This window comes from Pleurodeles waltl, chromosome 5 (genome assembly GCF_031143425.1).
Source record: "Pleurodeles waltl isolate 20211129_DDA chromosome 5, aPleWal1.hap1.20221129, whole genome shotgun sequence".
Taxonomy (NCBI): Eukaryota; Metazoa; Chordata; class Amphibia; order Caudata; family Salamandridae; genus Pleurodeles; species Pleurodeles waltl.
Genome location: NC_090444.1, coordinates 1,721,639,626 through 1,721,663,931, shown reverse-complemented (window position 1 = coordinate 1,721,663,931; position 24,306 = coordinate 1,721,639,626). Strand labels below are relative to the sequence as shown.

At 44.2% G+C, this 24,306-nt stretch overlaps 1 protein-coding gene across 3 annotated transcripts in view; it reads right to left on the bottom strand.

Annotated features, from left to right (window-relative positions):
• CLIC5 (chloride intracellular channel 5) overlaps positions 1-24,306 on the bottom strand; it is a 584,489-nt gene that overhangs the window by 274,370 nt on the left and 285,813 nt on the right. Inside the window, exon 1 of one of the 3 annotated variants that reach the window (XM_069236100.1) lies at positions 17,865-18,248. The exons of the other annotated variants lie outside the window; for them this stretch is intronic. Within the exon in view, the coding sequence (XP_069092201.1) occupies positions 17,865-17,927 (63 nt within the window). The 5' untranslated portion in view covers positions 17,928-18,248. Of the gene's footprint in view, positions 1-17,864; positions 18,249-24,306 lie in introns of those variants that run through there. 3 annotated transcript variants of the gene reach the window in all.

Below are 24,306 nucleotides of genomic sequence, written 5' to 3'. Positions count from 1 at the left end.
CTTTCACTTCTCAATATCCCATTAATGCACAGCATCACGTCCGCAGCAACAAGACTGGAACCTCCCTGCAGCCCAGAACACACAGCACAATACATCGTGATGTAACACAGCAGAAAAGGGTGGCGAGCAGGGTGCACACGTCTTTATAGACCATGGTTGGGCAAATAAGAAGGGACCAGAAGGCGTTTTACCACAGGTCTGAGCATGTGTAGAGAGGCACATCTGCAGAAGGCGTCTACGCAAGAATGATGCTGAAAGTGTGGGGGGTTATTAGTTTACATACATACTTTTATATGGAGCTATGAGAATTAGTAGGGCAATCTTGACTACAATTGTGTATTGGGGGAAGGGCTGAAAAGATCTTGGTCTTCTCACTACTACTGGCGATGAATCAGTGTTGTGATGTATCCATCAGTTGCTACGGGGTCGTGGTGACATCAGGGAGCAGATATTAGATTTGAAATCCTCACATCAGTGTCTGCTAGGCCATCCTGTAGCTGACATCTGGGATTAACTGAATCACATGCAATGCAAACTCTTATCTCTAGAAGCCTGATAATGACAACTTCAAATGAGGAGTATTCATTGTTGCTGAAGTGCTCAAAAGGTTATCATAGAAAGTTGTGGTCACTTTTGCTCTAAAAAGTTCTATCAAGATCTTGCCAGAAGAAAGCTGATCTTGGTTTCTCCCACATACCAACAACTATTTTGTCTTTTCTGATAAGCTATGTACGGATAGGATTCCCTCAGCTAGAGAGCAATTGAAAAAAAACTAATTTTTTGCCACACTGAGCCTCAGTTCAGAGACGGCCATGTAAGTGTGGCACTTGTAATCATATGAGGGCCATAAACAGGGAATGTCTTTCTGTCATTTTAATGCTGAACTTCATAGCCGCCTTCGACATGTTTGATCACAGGGCCTTGGTTGCAAAGAGAGACCAGTGGAGATTGAGGTAGGTTCCTTGTAGGTTGTCTCCTCGTCTCAGCAGAAGAGGGCTTAACAGGTGATTATGAGTCCCCTAAATCACCAGAGGGTCTACCACGCTTTGAGGTCCCTCAGCCCTCAAAGCTGTTGTGCATTACAGTTCATTGAGTGATGAACTCATTAGACATTATCCATTGTGTCACCAGTATGCTACTGATGCACAGTGTCTTGTTCAATGACAGCCTACACACAGGGCTGGCATTCAATGGCCTCAATAAAGACACCAGTGGAAGGAAGAGAACAGGAATAGTGACTGAGAAGGAATCAAGATAAGACCTTGGCGACTTTCTTTGTATTTGACACTGAGGTTGCAGCTCGGCCAGAGCGAGGCCGCTGAATGCAGAGAGAACCTTCTTGCTTTGATGTATTTACTCAAAACACTGATAACGAAACTCTCACAGTAGCCTTCGCAGTGAACTAGAAGCCAGCCTATATATCCAAACTCTGGTATTCATAATCCAAATTGATACACCACATGCTGTAATGATGCTGCATAAAACTCCCAGAATCTGCCTCTAGTCTCTGGGCAAGGACTGACATCCTACTTTACTTGGTCAATCATTATCTGGTTAAGCAATTACCACACTCTGGAGCTGAAATTGGCACCAGGTCTTTGGTGGTGTACTGCACTTTTTACCATTCAGAATATGTCTATAATATTTGATTATGTTTAAAAAACAATATTATTTAGGTGTATCACCACGTTCAAAAATAATTAAAGGCAAATAAAAAAATTAAGCATAAATATTCAATGTTGGGCTGTCACTCTTTCAGGCAAGTGAAGCACCACAGGAATTTTTTTTGAAAGTGTTTCTTCCTTACTGGTCATGTTTCTGTGCTGGTCATACATAAAAAATGGAAATATCATCCAATGCATTGAGAACTGCATTACAAAAGCAAGTACACCTACAACAGTACCAAATCAAATCTAGGTTTAAAACAACCTCCAAAAATAAATACAAATTGAAATAATTAAGTTTTCAATAGAGAAAGTGAAGATAATTGTACCCTGGTACCATGTGGGCAGTGTGAAATAAGAACACATAAGACCATGTCCTGGCTATCCAAAACTTGGGAGTTTGGACATGACAATGTTGATAACTTTTCAAATCCAGAGGATAATATGTGATGTGGGACAAATTAATCGCTCTGAGCCTTGGAGCTCATCAACAAAACATAAGAGGAAGAGCTGAAAGACGGAGATGACTGAAAAAAGACTCCAAACATCAACACCTCATTGGTGATTCCAAAGACAATAGCCAAATTGTGGCATTTCAACGTGTCTTAAAGTGCAGCGCAACCATAAGAAAAGTAGATTTGCCTTCTGGAATACTATAAAAACAGCCCACATTGAGGGAACAGTATTGAAAGCAAGAGGATTGGGAATGGGCAAAAGTGTAAGATTTCCAAGGGAAAAAAGTAAATGACAGCAAGATTGTTCATAAGACATGAATTTGGCACCACCTGGCAAGTCAGTACTCTGAGCAGAAGAGTCCATGCATTGGCAGATGAAGTCTTTGATGTCCCTGAGACTACAACCAGGAGGCACACTCAGTTAAAGCCCTTGGACAGCCTTGGAAAGCAGGACATAAAAAGCAAAGTCTAGTCCTTTCACTCCCAGGACAGAAGCAGCAAGCCAAAGACCAGCAGACAAAGCAAAAGGCAGAGTGGCAGCTCCTCCTAAAGCATCCAGCGCTTCTTCCTGGCAGAATGTCCTCAGTCCGGAACTCTTCTGAAATTGTGGTCTCAGAGGCCCAGTACTTGTACTCAAAATGTCTGCCTTTAAAGTAGGCAAACTTCAAAGGAAAGTCTTTGTAGTGCACAGACCATGCCTTTCCTCCCCTGGCCCCAGACTCACTTCAAGGGGTTGGAGACTGCACACTATTCAGGTGCAAGTGTCAGCTCCTCCCACCACTCTAGCCCAGGAAGACCCATCAGGATATGCAGGGCACATCTCAGTGCCCTTTGTGTGACTGTCTAGAGTGAATCCACAAACAGCCCAACTGTCACCCTGTCCAAGATGTGTATTGCACAGCCAGGCGAAGGAACAGAATGGTTAAGCAATAAAATGCCCACTTTCTAAAAGTGGCATTTTCAAACTTACCTTAGGGGTGACTTACATGTAGTAAAAGGGAAGGTTTTGGCCTGGCAAGTGGGTGCACTTGTCAGGTCGAACTGGCAGTTTACATCTGCACACACAGACACTGCGGTGGCAGGTCTGAGACATGTTCACCGAGCTACTCATGGTGGTGGCACAGTCGGTGCTGCAGGCCCACTAGTAGCCTTTGATTTACAGGCCCTGGGCAAACATAGTACATTTTACTAGGGACTTACTGGTAAATCATATATGCTGATCATGTGTAAACCAATTATCAATACAATTTAGACAGAGCACACTTGCACTTTAGCACTGGTCGGCAGTGGTAAAGTGCCCCGAGTCCTAAAGCCAGCAAAAACTAAATTCAGCAAAGGATCAAAACAGGAGGACAGAAGCCAAAAAGACAGGGGAAATCACGCCAAGAGCTGAAAGATCTAACAGTAGCGTAATATTCCACATTCTAACCTGAGCCAAACTCAACAAGAACAGGCAAAGATGGGTAATACAGTCCCCTCCCCCCACACACACGAGCACACCCACTCAGCATACATGTCCTTACAACATCACCTGCCCACTAAAGAGAACTTCATAGCAAGTTGCAATGTTGAATATCTTAAACATATAAACAACATTAAAAATGACTCGTACTTAAAGAAAATCTAAAGGTAAAAATGAATCTCACTCATCACACAGAAGAGCTGAGTTCTCTGCTTGTACCTGAGAGCTAGTGTCAGGGAGTCACTAACTCATACCATTCAGCTTGTGAAGACAACACTGTAGACTGGCCAATCAAGACTCGCCATAATTTTCTCAGGGTGTGATTTCTTTCCACATCTAGGCATATTTAGTACTAGAGTTGTAGAACCTGTATAGAGCCTTGTTGGACATTAGTAACAATGTGATGGATATACCGACGATTGCTGTATCCCAGTGCGAACAACAGAAGGCATATGTTTGACCCAGCCAATACACCTCACCCTTCCAGGGGCTGCATTAATTTCATCAAACAGCAGGAAATAAAGCATGCCCCATAGCTTCAACACATCACTGCTAAAATAAACTATCTAAAGAAGAGAAAAAAGGGCACCCAAAAACAGTACGCTCATCTTGACTAAAGCTAATGTGGGAAAGCATGTTCAGTTCTAAAGTAAATTACCCCATATCATGGCACACTGAGGATGCTAGAAGGGGACAAACATGAACTGTAGGGAAGCTGAAGTATGCCAACTCCTGTAAACAAAACACAGCAAGGGGTTATGCAAGATATAGTGGATAAAACTTGTTATGTTAGGGTAGAAACCTACCAAGCCCTTTGTGTCTCACCATCCCATGTGCATGGTGGCACTCTGGCGAGGGGTTAAATACTGCTAACTGGATAGGAAGCCGACCGCCTTTGAGAGCCACTGAGTGCATGAAAGGACCTGGGCCTCTCTCAAAGTAGGTGGGGCAGGGAACTCTGGCTCTTGTCAAGGTACTCATCCAGTTGCCAACTCTGATTGCTTTTCCAATAGTTAATTTGCTCCTGTGGCATGAATGTACAACGGTTGTCACTATCCCTGTATGAAGCATGGGTTCTGATGCATTTAGCCCCCATAGACGTTTTGCTTTTGAACCAACCGGTTTATGGGTGCTCTGTTGTGAGCTTCACTATCACTCATTGTAAGCAAAGGTAAAATGGATCTTAGTTATAACCACCAGTGCTCACCTTTTGAAATAAGGTCTGATGCTGAGCAGATGGGGTAAGAGACTGTGCTGGGTGCACTATATCATATGTACACACGCATGTGCACAAGCGTGTGGCCTGAGTGGAACTAATGTCTAACTTAGCCTGGTATCTGCGCACAGGTAGTCTGATAGGACTTTTAATAAATTGTTTATGGCCAGTGCTGCACGTATAATTTAAATCGGTATTCAAAAACAAATTGCCCCCTCTCTTTTTTACTATAGTTTGAGACAGCAGTGCTTTACTGAAAGCCTGCAGTGCTCGAAGGGATTTACACTGTATGTGAAAGCTGCACCAAAGTAACAATTTTGCACTGGCTACACCTAGAAAGCAGTTTTATGTGTACATCCCTAGGTACACAAAGCTCTTAAATGCAAATATAATATTATTTGGCAATATTTGCACTCCTTCGAGTACTCTGAGTCAGCCATTCATTAATTGGATTTCGGCTTTGAACTACCCAGCAGGGCCAGGTTAATTACTCTGCTGGGCAGCAGGTATATGAGTGTTCTCAGGAGGGAATTAAGCCTGCTACCTAGGAGGGATGGGCAGACTTTGCGTAGGCTAATTTACACTAACACTGATTGGCAACCTGGGCATGCCCACCCTCAGAGAAGCAATGGGAGGCAGTCAGAAATCTGACATCACTCACAAGAAAAGCCTTTTTTGGACTGTTATATAGTTGTTTTGGAATAATGCCGACCATTGAGCATTTTCCATGCCTCCAAAAAGGCTGCATAGCGTCAGTGGTTACTATCATATGGATTCCGGATATGTGTATGTTTAGGCATCTTTTAAAAACCCATAGTCCCCAGGTGCCTGGCTTTACCTATAAATATGCAAGAAACCCTAAGGACCTGCCGCTAATCAGTAAAGAATTCTATGACACGCAGAGCAACAAATGCACAAACTCAGTGCTTAATTTGTAAATAAAAACGTGCCGGTGCTGAAAGCCCCCCCTTAAACACGCCGGTGCTGCAATTAAATTTCGGAACACAGAATACTGAGGCGGCGTAATCCTGAAGCCATCTCGGGCCTCTTCAATCCATATAAAGCCAATCCCTGCCCCTTCAGCTCACTCTTGCAGCTTTCTACTTCCTCCCTTTCTGACGCTTTTTCGTTTTCCCCTTCTCCCCATTTTTCCAGTGTGTGTCTTTTGCTCGCAGCAAATGCTTGAGGCAAAAGAATAAGCGCCGGCCCTCAAAAATAAGTACCGGTGCTCAGCACCGGAAACAACAAGCATAAATTAAGCACTGCACAAACTTCCAAATTGAAAATCTTACATACATTTAACAGTGCACAGGCATGCCCTATACTTGCCTATAACTGTGCACACAGCAGCCACCATAGCACACCACACATTACCCTTCAATACAACACCTTGGCCAGAACTCATAACACACATCAACACAACCAATTGGATGTAATTCATCTTATTCAGGAACCAAATAGTATTCACCGATGTCTCCCGATAACAAGTTCATGTGCAGAGCATGACACTAAAGGCATAAATCTGACAACTCAACAGCACTCCAACACCAGATAGTTAATCACTTTTAAGCTGACTATTGGTATGGTTTTAGATATGAAAGCAATCACCATAGGGCAGGCTACTGACAGTTCAATCCCTGAAGGACCATGGTACCCTCAAATCTTTACAACATGATTATTTAAGTACACTCCTCATCTTTTACCAGAACTAGATTATCCAACATAAAAGCTAAGATTATATATAGCAGCCTTAAAGCAAGCCCGAACCCAACTGAATGACACCACAGAATCTTGCGGCCTCAAAACAGTTTTCTGTGAAGAATGAGTATGTTTCTAAAAATGATTTAGTAGATCAGGTGCTGGTGGCAAATAGGACAATACTGCTACCGATTTTCTTTTTGTGTGCTTTCCCAAGATCCTACTTCAAGGATATCAGAAGATCCCACCTGTGAAGAATTTACTATGCAGAATCCTTCTACATGAGCCATAACTGGCTGGGGCTCAAATCACCGTGAGTAGGCACGGTAAAAAAAAAATGGCCCTGATGCAAACAAATTAACTTGTGATGCTATGCTAAAAAGAGCTGGAAGGTTAGTGTAGAAGGGAGGGGGTAAGGTCAAAGAAATACATAACATAACCTGAATAGGTGTAAAAGTAAGGGTAGTTGGGCAACTAGGTGTGTTTGGCTGGGGTCTAACAAGGAAGGTTAGAAGGATGATGTAAACTGGCAATGGCTGAAACGTTGGTGTATGTTGAATCTGCAATGAAGGAAGGTACTGTATTGCCTGAACCCACTGATGGACTATGGACAACTTCTGTGCCCGGCAATACAACGAAGATAGGAGAAATGTCAATGAATCATCTAGGAATCCTCTAAACGCCACTCATGAATTAAAGAAAGGGGCCAATTCACAAAGTAAATGTGTGTTTACGCACAAAACACCTATACTTGTGCCTGCTGCGAATTCACAAAGGTAATGCTAGCAGGTGTAAATGGCAGATTTCTCCACCAAAAGTGCATAGAAATCGCCAATTGTAAACTCCCGAAAGGAGTGGAAAAGCGATAAAAGAAAGTGCTGTTAGGCCTTTAGGTTTGATAGACACACACACATTTGTTTGTGGTGATTCTCAAACTCATATCTGACCCTTTTTCACGTTGAAAATGGTTGGAGATATATTCCAGTGAAAGGCTTGTGTAACTCCCCTTCTAGGGCGGGAAGGAGAAGGGATCCCACTCAGATCTGGTGGGAGTGTAGTGGAAGAGTTTTTCCCATTGGGCAAAATGTTTTCTCTGCAGAGAAAAAATGTACATGTGCACAGTGTGTTTCATTCCCCCATGCATAATTTTGCACAGGGCATGTAAGAGCCCAGGGGACCTAGCACATGATATTTTCACTAGTATACCTTGAAACCTACACCTGGTGTAGGTTGGAAGTCATACTACTGGGAACGTTTTAAAATACAAAAAAATAAGTAGATCTACATGCCTGTGTAGGTGTCCTTTATTGGTGCAGATTCACTATTTTTTGCAGCTTTTTCTAGCACCACATACAAGCAGAGTACACCAGCAACAGCAAACGTACTGCATAATCTCCAGAATCATTCATAAAAACATCACCAAAACCCAGCAGAATTCATGCACAAGCTGCTACAGTCCAGCTGCAAGTATACACTGGCTCAGGTCAGTGCATTTCCAGAAAGACAACACAACAGACAAGAAACATTCCAAAATATTATCACATTAAAGAAGCATTCATACACACACTACCTGTCCAGAACACACTGCCACTCACATCTGCCACTGCCATTTTATTTTGGCGGCGGTGGGCCGCGTGGCTCCCCTCCCCTCCCCGGCCGATCTCAGCCCCAGGGACCCAATCCCCCGGGGCCCAGCCTTAACATTTTGATTTTTTGGGGGGTGGAGGGCCATGCGGCATTCCTCCCCGGGCCGATCTTGGTTCCGGGGACCCCATCCCTTGCGGCTCGGCCGTGTAGGAAAGTACCATCTTCCTTGGCATGTTACCCCCATATTTCACATGTATGTCAGTATGTTTTTGCCTGTCTCACTGGGATCCTGCTGGTCAGGACTGCAGTCCTCATAATTTATGACCTAATGTGTATGCCTGTGTAGTGCCTAACTGTGTCACTGAGGCTCTGGTAACCAGAACCTCAGTGCTTATGCTCTCTCTGCTTTCAAATTTGTCACTGTAAGCCAGTGACTTAATTTACCAATTTCAATTAGCTTACTGGACCCCACTTTTAAGTCCCTAGTATATGGTACCTAGGTACCCAGGGCATTGGGGTTCCAGGAGATCCATATGGGCTGCAGCATTTCTTTTGCCACCCATAGGGAGCTCAGACAAACCCTTACACAGGATTGGCACTGCAGCCTGCGCACGTTATTTCACAGCCATTTTCACTGCCCTTAAGTAACTGATAAGTCACCTATATGTCTAACCTTCACTTGCTGGAGGTTAGGTGCAAAGGTACTAAGTGAAAACATTTTTTTTTGGGGGGGGGGGCTTGCAGCCTCTCTCCCCCAGCCGATCTTGGCCCTGGGCACCCCATTCCCCAGCGCCCAGCCTTAACATATTTCTTGGGGGGAGGAAAGCCACATGACCCCCTCTCTTGGCTGATTTTGTCCCCAGGGACTCCATCCCCTGGGGCCTGTACATCTGTCTTGGGTACCCCACATGGCACCCAGTGTGAAAAGAAGGCACCTGCGGTCCCAGCCGGCTACCCGCCTCATGCGGGAGCTGGCATTGCTGTCACAGACAAGGAGCTGCTAAATATGCACCATTATTGGCTCCATGAGGGGGCTGTGCAGCCACCCTCCAACATTAAAATTTGCCCCAGGGAGGTGGTGGTCCCCGGGGTCTTGGGTCCATAATGAACCCTCTATCTTCTTTAATATCAGCCCCAGGGAGGTGCCGGTCCCAGAGGCTGAGGGGTTGGCGCTCACAGCCCCTCACATTTTATTGACTGTTTGTCTCATGGAGGTGGTGGCCCCCGGGGCTGCAAGGGGGCCACAGGGCCCCCTGCATTACATTGACTGTTTGCCCCGGTCAGGTGGTGGTCCCCAGGGCTGCAGGGGGGGCATGTGGCCCCCCTGCATTTCATTCAAAGATAGCCCTGGAGAGTTGCAGTCCCCGGGCTGTGGGGCAGGGGGTGGCACCCCACAATTAATTCTTCAAAGATATCCCCAGGGAGGTGAAGGACCCTGGGGCTTTTGGGGGGCCACATGCCCCCCCAGCATTCCATTCACTGTTTGCCACGGTCAGGTGGTGGTGCCTATGGGTGCAGGGGGGCTATGTGCCCCCCCGCATTTCAATCAAAGGTATCGACAGGAAGGTGGCAGTCCTCTGGGTTGGGCGCGTCCCACCACAATTAATTGATAGATAGCCCCATGGAGGTGACAGTCTCCAGGGCTGCGTGGGACTGCGTGCCCCCCTGCATGAAATTAAATGTTTGCCCTGGGAGATTGCATTTCCCAGGGTTACAGTAAGCCCCAGGAGGGGGCAATGTGCGCCCCCCCCCCCTTATTTTAACATGCTCCTGTGACATGACCTACCCCGGCGACTTAATTAAAATAAGTGGGAAAGGCGAGTCCCAAGATGGCTGCCAACACTTCCTTGTTGAAGTGTTGGCAGCCAATCAGATCTCAGCACGAGATCAGGAGGGTTTGCGGAGCCTTCGCATCCCTATATATACAAACTTAAATTTACTTTGATTTCTCTAAAACTACTGGACAGATTTACACCAAATAACAAAAAAGGCTCTTTCTGGACCAAGAGCTACCTTTCTGTCAAATTTGGTGTAATTCAGTCCAGGAGTTTCAGAGCTATCGCTGTTCAAAATCTCTATGGAAATCACCCCAAAACATCTGGAGTGAGCGTGAAAGTTTTTTGGAAAACTTTGTGCAGACTGGTCAAGCAGCACCAAAGATATTAGCAAAACAAAATATGCTTTTTCTATAGAAACTAGGTCCTAACTATAACTACCTATTGGTGTTCGCCACTAGGAAATATCTGTCTTATTCTCTCTCTCTCTCTCTCTCTATATATATATATATATATATATATATATATACATATTTATGTATATATACATGTACACACACACATATATATATATATATATATATATATATATATATATATACATACATATATATATATATATAAAATCAAAAAAACGGTGAAAAGCACAAACACCGGACGGCTGCACAATGTCTTATGGATCCAATACAGCTGACAAGTAAATCATCCAAGGAATTTCTAAAGAGGTCGTTAGTCCGCTGTTTATTGTAATACTTAAAATAATACTCTAAAATAGTCACAATCACGCTGTCCCGGCCAAATGTCTACGCGTTTCGGCAAACGCCATCAACTGGGCATTGGCAGACATTTTTACACACATCTATTTATAAAACACAGTCCATCTTTTGTTTCAATGACACCATACATGTGCTGAAAACGGCGGCCATCTTTAAACATAATAGATAGATATAGATATATAAGAGAAAAATGTCATCAATTAATTACATAGTTGATAATGGTTAAGAATTGTTCCAAGATAAATAAATATTAATTACTGGGAAGCCAATCGGCAAAATGTGTTATATAAATATAGACGTATAAATAAATATACAAAATATAAAGGCAAAATTAACATTAATTTATAATTTGGTCCAAACAGCAATCCCAATATAACATATAAAGTTCCAATTAGAAGTTAATAAATATCATTCATATATGGGCGAAGACAGTTTGATATGCCACGTGCAGATAAGAACTATGATCAATTTAAATTCAAAATCATGGCCTTAAATAGCATATAAAAATGACAAAAGATTAGAATATTGGCTTCAACAGTATATCTCATAATATCTCATAATAATTCCAACCAATTAGATGACAAATAAAGTTAACCTCATGTAAAAAGAAATGTACAAATGTATATATATATATCAATGTAAAAGAGAAGATCTACAGTCGGACCGCCAATGCTAGTAAAGTGCTTAGTGTCAAAGTGCAATCATATCTAATCTATAATGTGATAGACAAAGTGTGCAAAAATGAATAAATAAAAATGATAGTCTTCAAATGTAAATCTGGCTATACTAATTCCAGCACCAATTAAGAGCAAATTCTCATTTAAAACAAATCTTCATTTAACATCATCAACATACTACTATGATTTAGAGGTCTCCCTGAGATCCAATTAGAAGAGGAGAAGAATATCAAAGATGGACATATAGCTCAGCATCTAAATTGTGCCCCCATGGGCTTTCAGAGCTGAGTAATAGAATCATTTTAGATTCCATCTGTTTTAGCTCAGCCGTTCTATCTCCTCCTCGCAAATTGATTCTGATTGTTTTGATTCCATAACATATCAAGGAACTACAATCACCCTCATGAACCTCCCAGAAGTGTTTGGCTAATGGATATAATCTATCATGATTTTTTATCGCTCTAAAATGTTGTCGAAATCTGACTTTGAGTTTATGGATAGTGCTACCAACATATTTTTTGTGGCAGCCACATTCTATTACATAAACAACATATTCAGTCTCACATGTTATGCGATGAGTAATTTCACAAATCTTACCATCAAATGTAGTGTAATTATGTGTATTATAGGCAAATTTGCAACATTTCCAAAAGCCCAAGCTTTTCTTGGATAGCCATGATTTGTTATCCCTAGAACAAAACAAACTCCTAGTTAGATGATCTCCTAAAGAGTATGTTTTTCGATATATAATTTGGGGATGTATTCCAATATTCTCTTTGATATGAGGATCGTGTTGTAAAACATGCCAATTTTTTTGTATACTGTTTTTAAGTTCTATATGTTGTTGATTGAATTCAAAAAATAATCTTGGTGGAGATCTGTGTTCTTTTGAATTCTCTTCTCTGGCTTCAGATTTAAAGAGCAACTTTTCTCTGGATATATTAATCACTCTATCATGGGCATCAATCAAAATCTTCAAAGGATAACCTCTATTCAAAAATCTTTGAGTCATAGTAGTGATTTCCGTTCTAAAACTCACATTATCTGAGCATATCCAGCGAGCCTGCAGGAATTGACTGTATGGTATGCTCCATTTCAAAGCTTTCGGATGGCCACTATTTCCGTGTAATATAGAATTACATGCGGTAGGTTTGCGATAAATAGTCGTCTGCAATGTATCATTTTTAGCAACTAACAAAACATCCAAAAATTCAATTGTCTGTTTACTGTACTTCAAATCTAAGTGGATATTGAACTTGTTGTTATTGAGTGCACCAATGTATTGCAAAAGGGACTGTTCATGACCATGCCAGATAAGGAAAAGGTCATTGATGTATCTCACCCATAATACAACTTTCTCCATGTGGTTCTTATGACTATCAGACCATGCAACTTCTTTTTCCCACCAACCCATATAAAGATTGGCATATGTGGGAGCAAAAGATGCTCCCATAGCTGTCCCGTTTTTGAAGACAGTAATCCTTATCAAACAGGAAGACATCATGCGTGAGGCAGAATTGTAACATGGACAAAAGCATATTGGTGTGCTGCAAAAATTCAATTTTGCGTGTCCCTAAAAAATATCTACAGGCCTGAATTTCATAATCATGCATAATGGAAGTGTATAGGGAGGCTACATCCATAGTGACCAATAAATAACTGGCCTTCCAAGAGATGTTATGTATCTTAGATAGGAAAACCGTTAGTATCTTGTAGATAAGAGGGCAATTCTGTAACATTGGGGCACAGAAAAAGATATAAATAACGTGAGGTATTTTCTAGAAAAGATTGATTCATGCTCAAAATGGGTCGGCCGGGGGGGTTGTCTGTTTTTATTAATTTTGGGTAAAAAGTAGATACATGGGATTTTAGGAAATTCAATTTTCAAATAGGCATATTCTTCTTGATCGATAAGGCATTCAGCACGCCATCCATCCAACATCTCCCAATAACTTAGTTGATATAGTGCGGTAGGATTTGCATGTAATTTCTCATAGTGCTCGATGTTGGATAGTTGGCGATGTGCTTCTTTAATATAGTCCTGTATATCCATGATCAGAATATTACCACTTTCGTCAGAGAGCTTAATCACGATGGAAGTATTAGGTTTTAAGGCATTAAGATCCTTCCAATCAGAGGCTGAAAAATTGCTAAATCGAGATCTCTTTGATTTGCAATTGCTACGAAATTTATCAATATCCCCAACTGCTAGCTCGTGAAGTGTATCAATTAGATTACCACTGGGTAGCTGGGGACTGAACCTGTTGGAAGGTTTCAGGGAGCTGGTGGTGGCATGATTGATTACAAAACCCATATTAGTCAAGTCTCCATATCAGTACAGTTGTTATCACTGACTACTTCGTCTGTATTGGTTAGATCACCAATCTCAACCAAATCTGGAATATCATCAATGTTGATCCCCGAATATCTGACCACATTAGTGTTATGGGAACAATGTTTCAGCTGGGATATATATATTTAGAGAGAGAGATAGAGATATTTCCTAGTGGTGAAAAGTCCAACAAAATAGATACAGAATTTTTTTGTCACACTTTTGACTCAGTCTCATGCTCACTGACCCACCCCATTATACTAAACATGAGAGTTCCTTTTTAGGTCAAGCCTGCAAGCACTTTGACCTGTTGTAAGTATTGTGGGCTTTTAACCATGCCCACCACACGCCCATCACTTTCACTCGTTCCAGAGCTTGCCTTTCAAAAATCCATTGTTATCATTGGTAAATGGTCTACGTTTGTCCCTCTTTGAAGCGGTTTTGTTCCCGCTATGCAGATAATTGCACGATTGCCCATACCTGTGACTGCGAGCGAACTTCTTTTTCTTTTTGTGTCTCTCCCACGTGCTCATCGTGGCCATGCCGCTTTGAATTGGCTAGCTTATATCAACTGTTTTACTTTTCATCTTTAATCCATGTGGCACGAAAGGTTCAGGTAGGAATTAACAACGCTAACAGCTCTAACACGAGCAAGTGCGAGACCGATTGCATTGCAAATGCTTGTTTGCATGCACTTCGGCCACTGTATCAATCCAGGGAATGGGACCATTTTCCTCGCTTGCATTAGGGCCCACGGTAGCCTCGCTAGGCCACTGACTCCTTCTCCTAGGAACACTGCTGGTTAACCTGTTCCTCTCTGGAGTTGAGCTCAGTGCTTGAAACAGGAGACCTCGTGCTGACCCGGGGATCTTCAGGTCTCTGATAACGAGGGCGGCACATTGCACCCCCGGGTGACATTCCTCACACTGGTGACGACCCCTGCGCGGGGCTGCTGATCCCCCGGGGCCTGCCAGAGGTGCCAAGGGAGGGAGGGGCCTGAAGAGGAGAAGCTTCTGGTAAACATCAGAACCGGGCAGATGCTTTGTCAGCGCCTGGGTGGAGAGTCTCGGCGTGCCTCACGAGACATCTTCTGGGCATCCAGTTACAGGGCTCCTGCCATGTTTACATGCCGGAGTGTTGTTCACCCACACTGGATCTGTCACTGGGCACCGAAACACCAGAGAAAATACGGCAACAAATCATTCATAGCTGACTTCCTGGGTGCATACACTCGCCGCAGCGCCTAGAGGCGATATGGTGGGCGGACAAACAAAAGTGTTTTGTTTAAAAAAAAAAATCCCAAAACGCGTTCTTTTTCAAATCATTCTAGGTTCATTAATTACTTACAGGCCCTGTCAACAAGCACCGTTATTGCCTCGCCATCCATCTCGGGTGCACAATGGCTGCCTCTTTCATTCCCAGCAGTTGTTTGCGCGCCACAGACACGAGCCAGCAGCTGCATGGAAGCAGCGCGTGTTACTCCCCCGGGCACCTGGCTGTAGCTTCCCCAAAGCAAACAAGAAGCCCCAGAGGCCTGCAGGAAGCTCGCGCGGCTCACCTGCTCCGACGGCACCTGGGGCAGGTAAACTGGGCCGGAGCCCAAGCTCGCGCGGTGCGGGCCTGTCTTCCGGGCGCGCACAGGTGGTAAATACACAGTTAGATGTTACACACGCGTGGTGGAGATGCTGCGTTTATCTCAACGGCCAGGAAGGGCCACGTCAAACCAGGCTTTGCAGCAGGAGGGAAGAGCCACGGACGCTTCTAGTAAACAACACGGGCGCCTCACGTGGCCCCTGAGCACACCTCAGCATCACGGAGGGCCCCCAGTTCGAGAGGGTCAGGCTGGCCCCAGTGACACGATTCTGGTAACTGCATTACCTTAGCCGGTTCTCTTGCTATTACCTGAAATTTACATTTATATAGGGAATAACTTGCATGCTTTCCAGCATTTAGAAGTGCGGAGATAGCACTATTTGTTGCGTGTGCTGCACGGCACGCACAGCTTGTGCACAGTGATATTACCGCATTCCTTGATGAGGTAATACCGCTTTCTCCGAATAGAAAATAGAAAGTTATTTTGACGCATCTTGTCATATTCTATTGAGAACCTAAGTGAATGGTGTTGACCGAGGGTGTATTAAGCAATTCTACTTCAAGAAGCACCTGAATTGTGTGTAAATTGTGCCTAGTGGACATAACTGTGAGCCCAGAATAGATGTATATGTGGTACCATTAAGCCACGAGAGGGGGCGCTAGGGACAGATAATGGATGTGTCTTTTTAGGGTCGAGCCTGCGTTGCATGCGCTCGCGCATGCGTATCGCAGCGAGATGCTTTAGTGTTTAGAAAAGGGCTCGGAGCCTTGTCGACGTCACGCCAGTGTTTTTCATTGGTTCGTGGGCTTGCCTATTAAAATCTGCTTGCTTTCATTAGTTGAAGGCATGCATACGTCATGCCTTTTCTGGTGGCTAGCCCTCCTGGAGCGCATCGACCAAGTAGAGAAAACATGCGAGGCTCGCTGTTTTCTGTCCGGCTCGTGGACTACTTTTTCTCTAATTTACTAGCGCGATTTCGCTTGGCAGAAGTCGAGCGCTTTACACATTTAATTGCACTTTTTTGGGTTACCTACATAAATGCACTTTTGCCCGTAGGTGAAAAGTCGTGTTAGGAGTTTACAAAGCTATCAGCTCTAACATGAGCAAATGCGAGACCCGTTGCATTGCAAATGCTTGTTTACTCATGTCACTGGGACTTGTATCGACCTCGAGTCAATGAAAGGCTGTTTGGGGGTTGGGGGCACAGGTATTCGAACCCGTGACCATGTGGCAGTCCTGAGTCACCAGTCCGGGCCATGCTCACATAAAACATGCACACATCCCGAACCAAATGCAAGTAGAACTGTCTCCTAAAAGCAACCCCCATCATAACATGCACCCATCAATCACAGTATCCCATGCAGCCCGGATTGTGACTTTACCTTCACCCGGGCCTACGGACCTGTGGGGCTACAGACAGCATCTGCGGTGTGGCGTTAAAGCTCCCTCTAGACTTTGGATTCAAACCACAGCTCGCCACCATGACAAACTGTGTGAGCCCAGACAAATTACTTCCAATTCCTGTGTCTGGCTTCCCTTGTTGTCCAACATTTAGAAGCATCTAAAGTTGATTTAGTTCACAACGTATAATACAAAAAGAGAAAATACCCTTGTCATCAACCCGGCTGTGGATGCTTTGATCTAAAATTGAGCGTTTATGTGTTTAAAACTGTTATGTAAAATAAATCTTGGTCCCTGCTTAATCAACAAGTGAACATACGTGTTTATGTTTTTCCTGCTGCACAGACATAATCGAGAAACATCTTTACTAGTCCAAACAGTGGTCGGGCCACTCCAGAGTCGGAGTGTGCACGGTCTGAAACGGCCCCTTATTTGGCAGCCGATGTGGAATGTTTGGGTGGTCGCAGGCTCAGCCCACAACACGGTGGTCTTGTAATTCCCGCATTAATACAAATTATCACTAACTGGAGTTTCCACTCACTGCTTTGGCAAAGAGGCCAATGATTGAAAGGGCAACGTTTGGATCCCCCAGTGGGCGGTAACAATGTACGTCCTTGTCCCATGGGGATGGTCGTTCTGATTTCAGCTGCTCCCTAACTTTAAAACACTGCGGACAAGCATTAAAACACAGGCATGCTTGAACGATTTAGTAGTGCAGCGCAGAAGACTCACTCCCGGGTCTGGAGCAACTTTAGAAAGTTTGTAACTGAACAGCGGTGCTGGCAGACTTCAAAAACTTGTTTATCAGCCTTGGGCTAGTGAAAGGCTGCAGAGACGTATTTGTGTGTTTGTCTCATATTGGTGGCTCGCTTCATCGTGTGCAGGACGAATCTAACTGTGGTGAGACGCGTAACACACGTTAAAAGTCAATAACTGTCATTTATAGCTCTTAGAAACGGTAAGAGAGCTGCACGAAGCGCTAAGTAAAAAAAAAACCGTTCTGGTTAATATCATGGCGTTGCACTGTAATAGATTTGTAGCAGGCGCATAAACCCACTGAGCGACCTCACAAGTTGCAGGTAACAGCGCTTGGATGCCAGCGACCTGGCCGCTATAACAGGTGTCTAATCATAAAAAGTTTGCGGTTTGGAGAAGAAGGAGCTCCCCGCGGAGCCTGACACTACCACACCCCTCCAGGTGTACCCCAGAGGTGGCCGCATCGCCTACCTTGACAAAGAGCTCGATGTCGGGGTCCTTCGCCTCCCCGTTAGCAGCAGCGAAGTCGGTCATCTTCCCCCGGGCGTCCTTCTCCTCCTGGGACCACCAGGGCTCCTCCGATCCAGGGGTGCAAGAGCCGCGGCACCTGCTGCGCCTCCAGATGTTCACATGACCCCCCGCCCCCCGCGGGCGCGCGCCTGGAGTCCACCCCACCGACCCGCTCCCGGGCCGAGCTGGCGTCAGCAACAAGTGTCCGGCCCCTGACACCGGATCCGCGGCTCTCGGGGCCGCCGCTCGGCGCTGTCAGCCCGAAATAGCCCGGGCGGGGGAGAGGGAGGCGCCGCCGGCGGGGGAGGAGGCGGGCCCGGGGCCGAGGCTTCCAGCAGGGGCCGCTCCCGCCGAGAGCGTTCCGGGGCCCTCAGCACTTTCGTGCACAATGCGGAGCAATTTGCGCGCAGCCAGCCTCGTGTTTTACGCACTCATGGTGCGCTCCTCGTGTTTACGCACTCATGGTGCGCTCCTCGTGTTTACGCACTCATGGTGCGCTCCTCGTGTTTTACGCACTCATGGTGCGCTCTAGTCCGAGGGGTTGTGTTTGGATCACACCGCCACTTTCTGGACTACAGCCGTCTGGACAATTGTTGCACACAAAAAAAAAAAAAATGTATGTATATATTTGAGGTTTTCTATAAAACAGAACACATGACGGCGACGACAAGGTGCCTTCTACATTGATTATTTTTATTACAATTGTTGCTAATCTTATTAGCGGTAATGTTGTTCCTATATGCTTACTTTGTAAAATAATACGTGTAGGTGCTCAAGTTGTCCCCAGAGGCACGAAGCCAATGCTATGGAAGAGCGGACGTCACAGATAGCCTGGTTGTCTAATTTTGATTTCATCTCATGTCCCTTTCATCCCCCATCCTACGCTCCCTGCCCCTTTCTCTCATTCTTACAGCTTCCTTTTTATTCCCACTTTCTCCTTTTGTCAATGTTTTCGTTTTTTCTCTGCCTCCTCCCTTCCTTCGTTTCTGCCTTTTTGTCTCTTGCTCTGGATTAAAATCGGATGGTGACAAAAAGTCCCATAAATGAGTGTCCGTAGGCCCCACCTGCAACCACTGGCTCAAATTAAGTACAGATTATTAATATATAATGATAATTATTATTACAACATGCATTGTACATTTGTACATTTTCTTATTATATATGGAATTAAGTACCCCTACTCTATATTGAAAGGATATTGCAAGTCACCATTATGTTCCAATACCTTACAGAGGAACTAGACCCTAGCTGGACTAACTTCACACTGTTCTGGAACTCCAAGATGACATGCAATATCGTTAGCATGGGGTACTTTATTCCTTATACTACGAGGTCACACCACCACCTTTACCACAAACCAGTTAAATCTTTGGTGCATACTTCTTTTATATGAAAGAGAGAGCATGTTTGCAAACAGGCAGTATAAAAATACAATCTCTAGTGCAAAATTAAACACATCAAACAAGATGTTAGATATTTTTCGTAAAGAATATTACAATCCGTTAAATACAAGTCAGTTTTAAAAAAAAAAGTGCAGTAGCTCAGAATGAGAAGAAACATGCCTAAAGATTATAACTTTTCTATAATTCCTCAAGGAGTACAACAAAGAACAAGTTGCCATAAATAGCTCCTTTCTACTTGTCACTTCACAGCCAGAAAAACAGAGCCAAAGAAAGAAAAGCAAAGATTTGTTTCGTTCCTAAACAGGTGCTTTAATTATGCCTGGTCCTGGTATACCTTTCCCCTCAGCGGCTGGCTCTGACACAAGGTATTGTGACATCAGAGCTCAACTGTAATAAGTTATAAGAATAGTTGAGTTCTAACGTAGTTTCTTTATAGTAGGTGACTAGGTATGTCACAAGTAACTGGGTAAGTCACAAGTCGCCTATTATAAAGAAATTAAAGGCAGGTTTTTATACGAGGATTGCAGAATCTCATGTTTTATAAATTGAGCATCAAGGGAAGCAGCCACACTCTTGAGACTTACTTTCAATGTTATTTTTGCTTGTATCCATTCGGCAGTTATGAAGCCATCTGTCCATAAGCACAGGTATCCTTCAAATGTTTAGCCATTTTCAAGAAGAATTTTAGATCTGAATTTAGGCACCGGCCACAGGATATGCTTGGGATGTGTCTTCAACAATGGCTGAGTTTCGTTGGGTAAACTCACAGTACAATGCAGAGCAAGCATCTCCATTTCCAATGCAGACACTATGTGAACACTTCGGCCACCAGGGAGCAGCAATGTCCATGATCTTCCTATAAGGAATCAGGGTTCTTCTGCCTCCTGGCTAAATTTGCACTATATAAATACCACATAAAGGAGTCTGTGAGTGATCATGGATAGTACCTCTCTCTGAGACCTCAAGTGATCACGGTTATAAACAGAGAACCCAGCTACGAAGTGTTAGAAATTGGGTCTTTGGTTGACAGTTAGGTTACCCTCTGTTCAAGCAAGGACCCTCACTCTAGTCAGGGTAAAAGAGAATCACCCTCAGCTAACCCCTGCTTACGTCTTTGGTAGCTTGGCAGAGCAGTAGGCTTAACTTCAGAGTGCAAGGTGTAAAGTTTTTGTACCAACACACACAGTAACTTAATGAAAACACTACAAAATTACACAACACAGGTTTAGAAAAATGCTAAATATTTATCTAAACAAAACAAGACCAAAACGACAAAAACCCACAATACACAAGTCAAGTTATCAATTAAAAAGCAAAAAGAGTCTTTATGTTGTTTAAAACACACATTAACACTGTTAGAGTGAAAATGTACCTTGGGTGTGTCAAAAATAACCCCGCACGGGCGAGTGTGCGTCAAAAAAGGGCTTGCGATGTGTCGATTTCACTCACGAGCGAAACCCTGCGTTGGTTCTCCTTTCGTCGGGTCAGGGCACGTCATTTCTTCTCTCCGCAGGAGAGGGATGCGTCGATCCGGTCAGCACTCTCGGGTCTGGGCAGGCCTTGCATTGTTTTTACACGGCCAGCAGTACCTGCGTCAGAAATCCAGCCGCACGACGATTAAAAAACCACGCAGCACGGGTTTCGATCTCCCAGCCTCCGTCAGCGATGCTGCGCATCGTTTCTCCTGCTCCGTGCATCGATTTTCCGGTCGTGTTTCTGGCGGGCGTCGATTTTCAGCCGCGGAGCCGGCGGCGCATCGTTTCTTCAGCCGCAGATCGGAGTTGCATCGATCTTTTCCCGCACGGTGCTCTGTGCGTGGATTTCCTCCTCTTAGGCTGCCAGCTTCTCCTTTCAGTGTCCCAGGAACTAGATGGGCACCACAGGGCAGAGTAACAGTCTCTCCAGAGACTCCATGTGCTGGCAGAGAGAAGTCTTTGCTGTCCCTGAGACTTCAAACAAAAGGAGGCAAGCTCTAAATCAAGCCCTTGGAGATTTCTTCTCAAGATGGAAGGCAAACAAAGCCCAGTCTTTGCCCGCTTACTCTGGCAGAAGCAGCAACTGCAGGATAGCTCCACAAAGAACAGTCACAGGCAGGGCAGCTCTTCTTCCTCAGCTCTTCAGCTCTTCTCTAGACAGAGGTTCCTCTTGTTTCCAGAAGTGTTCTAAAGTCTGTAGTTTTTGGCGCCCTTCTTATACCCAATTCAAACTAAAGTCTCTTTTGAATGTGAAATCCTGCCTTGCCCAGGCCAGGCCCCAGGCACTCACCAGGGGGTCGGAGACTGCATTGGGTGAGGGCAGGCACAGCCCTTTCAGGTGTGAGTGACCACTCCCCCCCTCCCTCCTAGCACAGTTTGCTCATCAGGATATTCAGGCTACACCCCAGCTCCCTTTGTGTCACTGTCTAGTGTGAGGTGCAACAAGCCCAACTGTCAAACTGACCCAGACAGGGAATCCACAAACAGGCAGAGTCACAGAAATAGTATAAGCAAGAAAATGCTCACTTTCTAAAAGTGGCATTTTCAAACACACAATCTTAAAATCAACTTTACTAAAATATGTATTTTTAAATTGTGAGCTCCGAAACCCCCAAACTCAACATGCTCATCTGCTCCCAAAGGGAATCTACACTTTAATCAGATTTAAAGGTAGCCCCCATGTTAACCTATGAGAGGAACAGGCCTTGCAACAGTGAACAACGAATTTAGCAATATTTCACTGTCAGGTCATATAAAAACACATTACTATGGGCCTGATTCTAACTTTGGAGGACGGTGTTAAACCGTCCCAAAAGTGGCGGATATACCACCTACCGTATTACGAGTTCCATAGGATATAATGGACTCGTAATACGGTAGGTGGTATATCCGCCACTTTTGGGACGGTTTAACACCGTCCTCCAAAGTTAGAATCAGGCCCTATATGTCCTACCTTAACCATACACTGCATTCTGGCCTTGGGGCTACCCAGGGCCTACTTTAGGGGTGCCTTACATGTAAGAAAAGGGAATGTTTAAGCTTGGCAAGTGGGTACACTTGCCAAGTCGAATTCACAGTTAAAACTTCACACACAGACACTGCAGTGGCTGGTCTGGGACATACTTATGTGGGTGGCACAACCAGTGCTACAGGCCCACTAGTAGCATTTGATTTACAGGCCCTGGCACCTCTAGTGCACTTTACTAGGGACTTACTAGTAAATCAAATATGCCAATCATGGATAAGCCAATTACATACACATTTTGTAAAGGAGCACTTGCACTTTAGCACTGGTTAGCAGTGGTAAAGTGCCCAGAGTGACACAAACAGTAAAATCAGAGTCCAGCACACATCAACAACCTGGGGAACAGAGGCAAAAAGTTAAGGGAGACCACACCAAGGATGAAAAGTCTAACACAAGGTAACTTCTAAACCATAACTATAGATCAGCTCACAGTCCTGCTCTAGCTCTTAGTGGCTAGAGGTAGCTCCTTCAAAGTGATGTGCTTAACTCACTGTGCCATCAAACTAGAGAACTTCCTTCCATGCCAGCACCTCTCCAAGCTGTGTGTTTATTTAACATATCTCACACTGGAGGTGACTCCCTCTTGTTCCAAGGAGCCCAGTTATGGAATTTTCTGCAAAAATAAGAGTAGATCACAACCTTCTTGATTTCTTTGTAGCACTGAAAACATATCTCTGCTCATGCCCATAGGACTATGTTAAAATTAGGAGCACAAATGACAGGAATGCACATGTGCAAATGTGTCTATTCACACACTTTTCCTGAAGGCCTGCTGCTTAAAGGTAGCCATGCTACCTCACCATTACCATTACCATTAGCTTAGTTCATGTCTCACAGTCTCAAGCTTCTTGCCCAATAGCACCCCTTCAAGTCAATCTTCAATAACTTCAAAAGACTACTCTAGGGGCCAGATGTAGCAAAAAGAAAATTTGCGAGTTGCAAATTGCGAGTCCATGCGGTCGCAAATGGTATTGCATGCCACTCTGAATCGCAAATAGGAAGGGAACACCCCTTCCTATTTGCGATTCTGAAATGCATATTGCGAGTCGGTCCTGACTCGCAATATGCATTTCTGCATAGCAAAGAGGCATTTGCGCCTCGCAAACGGCGATTTTCGCCGTTTGCGATGCGCAAATCCTTTGCTACATCTGGCCCTAGATCCTAATGCGAATAAGTGCACTTCACGAACACTTCAGGAGTAATAAATACTGTAAATAGACCACAGTGTAATAAAAACTAATAAGTTAATCTTATACTGACAGCCCAAATGCAGCCAAAGCTCTCAAGATTGCCTTGCACCAACGGCACATTTTAAACATGCCACTAGATGACAAATTAATTTGATGAGATAGCTGTACGGGCAAATTGTTGCTTCATATTTGCATCATGGTCAACAACGATAACAAATATTTAAAACTCATTTTGGAAGTGAAGCTCTTCCTTAGATGATCTGGTTGGCAGCTCCCTGCAGCCTTGTGGCAACAGAATAGTAAAAAATACTAAATATTTTGTGTCAGTGGTTGCAGGTGGTGGGCACTGGTACTTCTTTTTGGGGAACAGGACTTATTTTTCATCATCAGACTTTGACTCAGAACAAGAGACAAAAAGGCAGAAAAAGGAAGATGAGAAAGATAGGACAGTGATAAAAAGTGTGAAGGCAGGGATGGGAAAGTATCTGCAAGAGTGGGATAAAGACACAGGAAGTGTAGAGCAGTGGAAGAGGTTTGAGGTGGAATCAAAACGAGACAACGTTGGTATTAGGCAGCCTTACTATTCGTCAGTCCCAGATTTGGCGGTGCCAGGCTCTGTGGAAAACTGTGGGTTTCTGCCATTAATATTTTTTATAACAAACGAAGCATTGCAGGAGATGGGCACCAGCATCAGAGCACTGGGTTGAGTGTGGGCATGGAAACATACCAGTACGCAACATGGATGGAATTCTGAGATTGGCCCAGCCAATCAAAATGCATGTTTAGAATGCAGATACTAACTACTGGTGT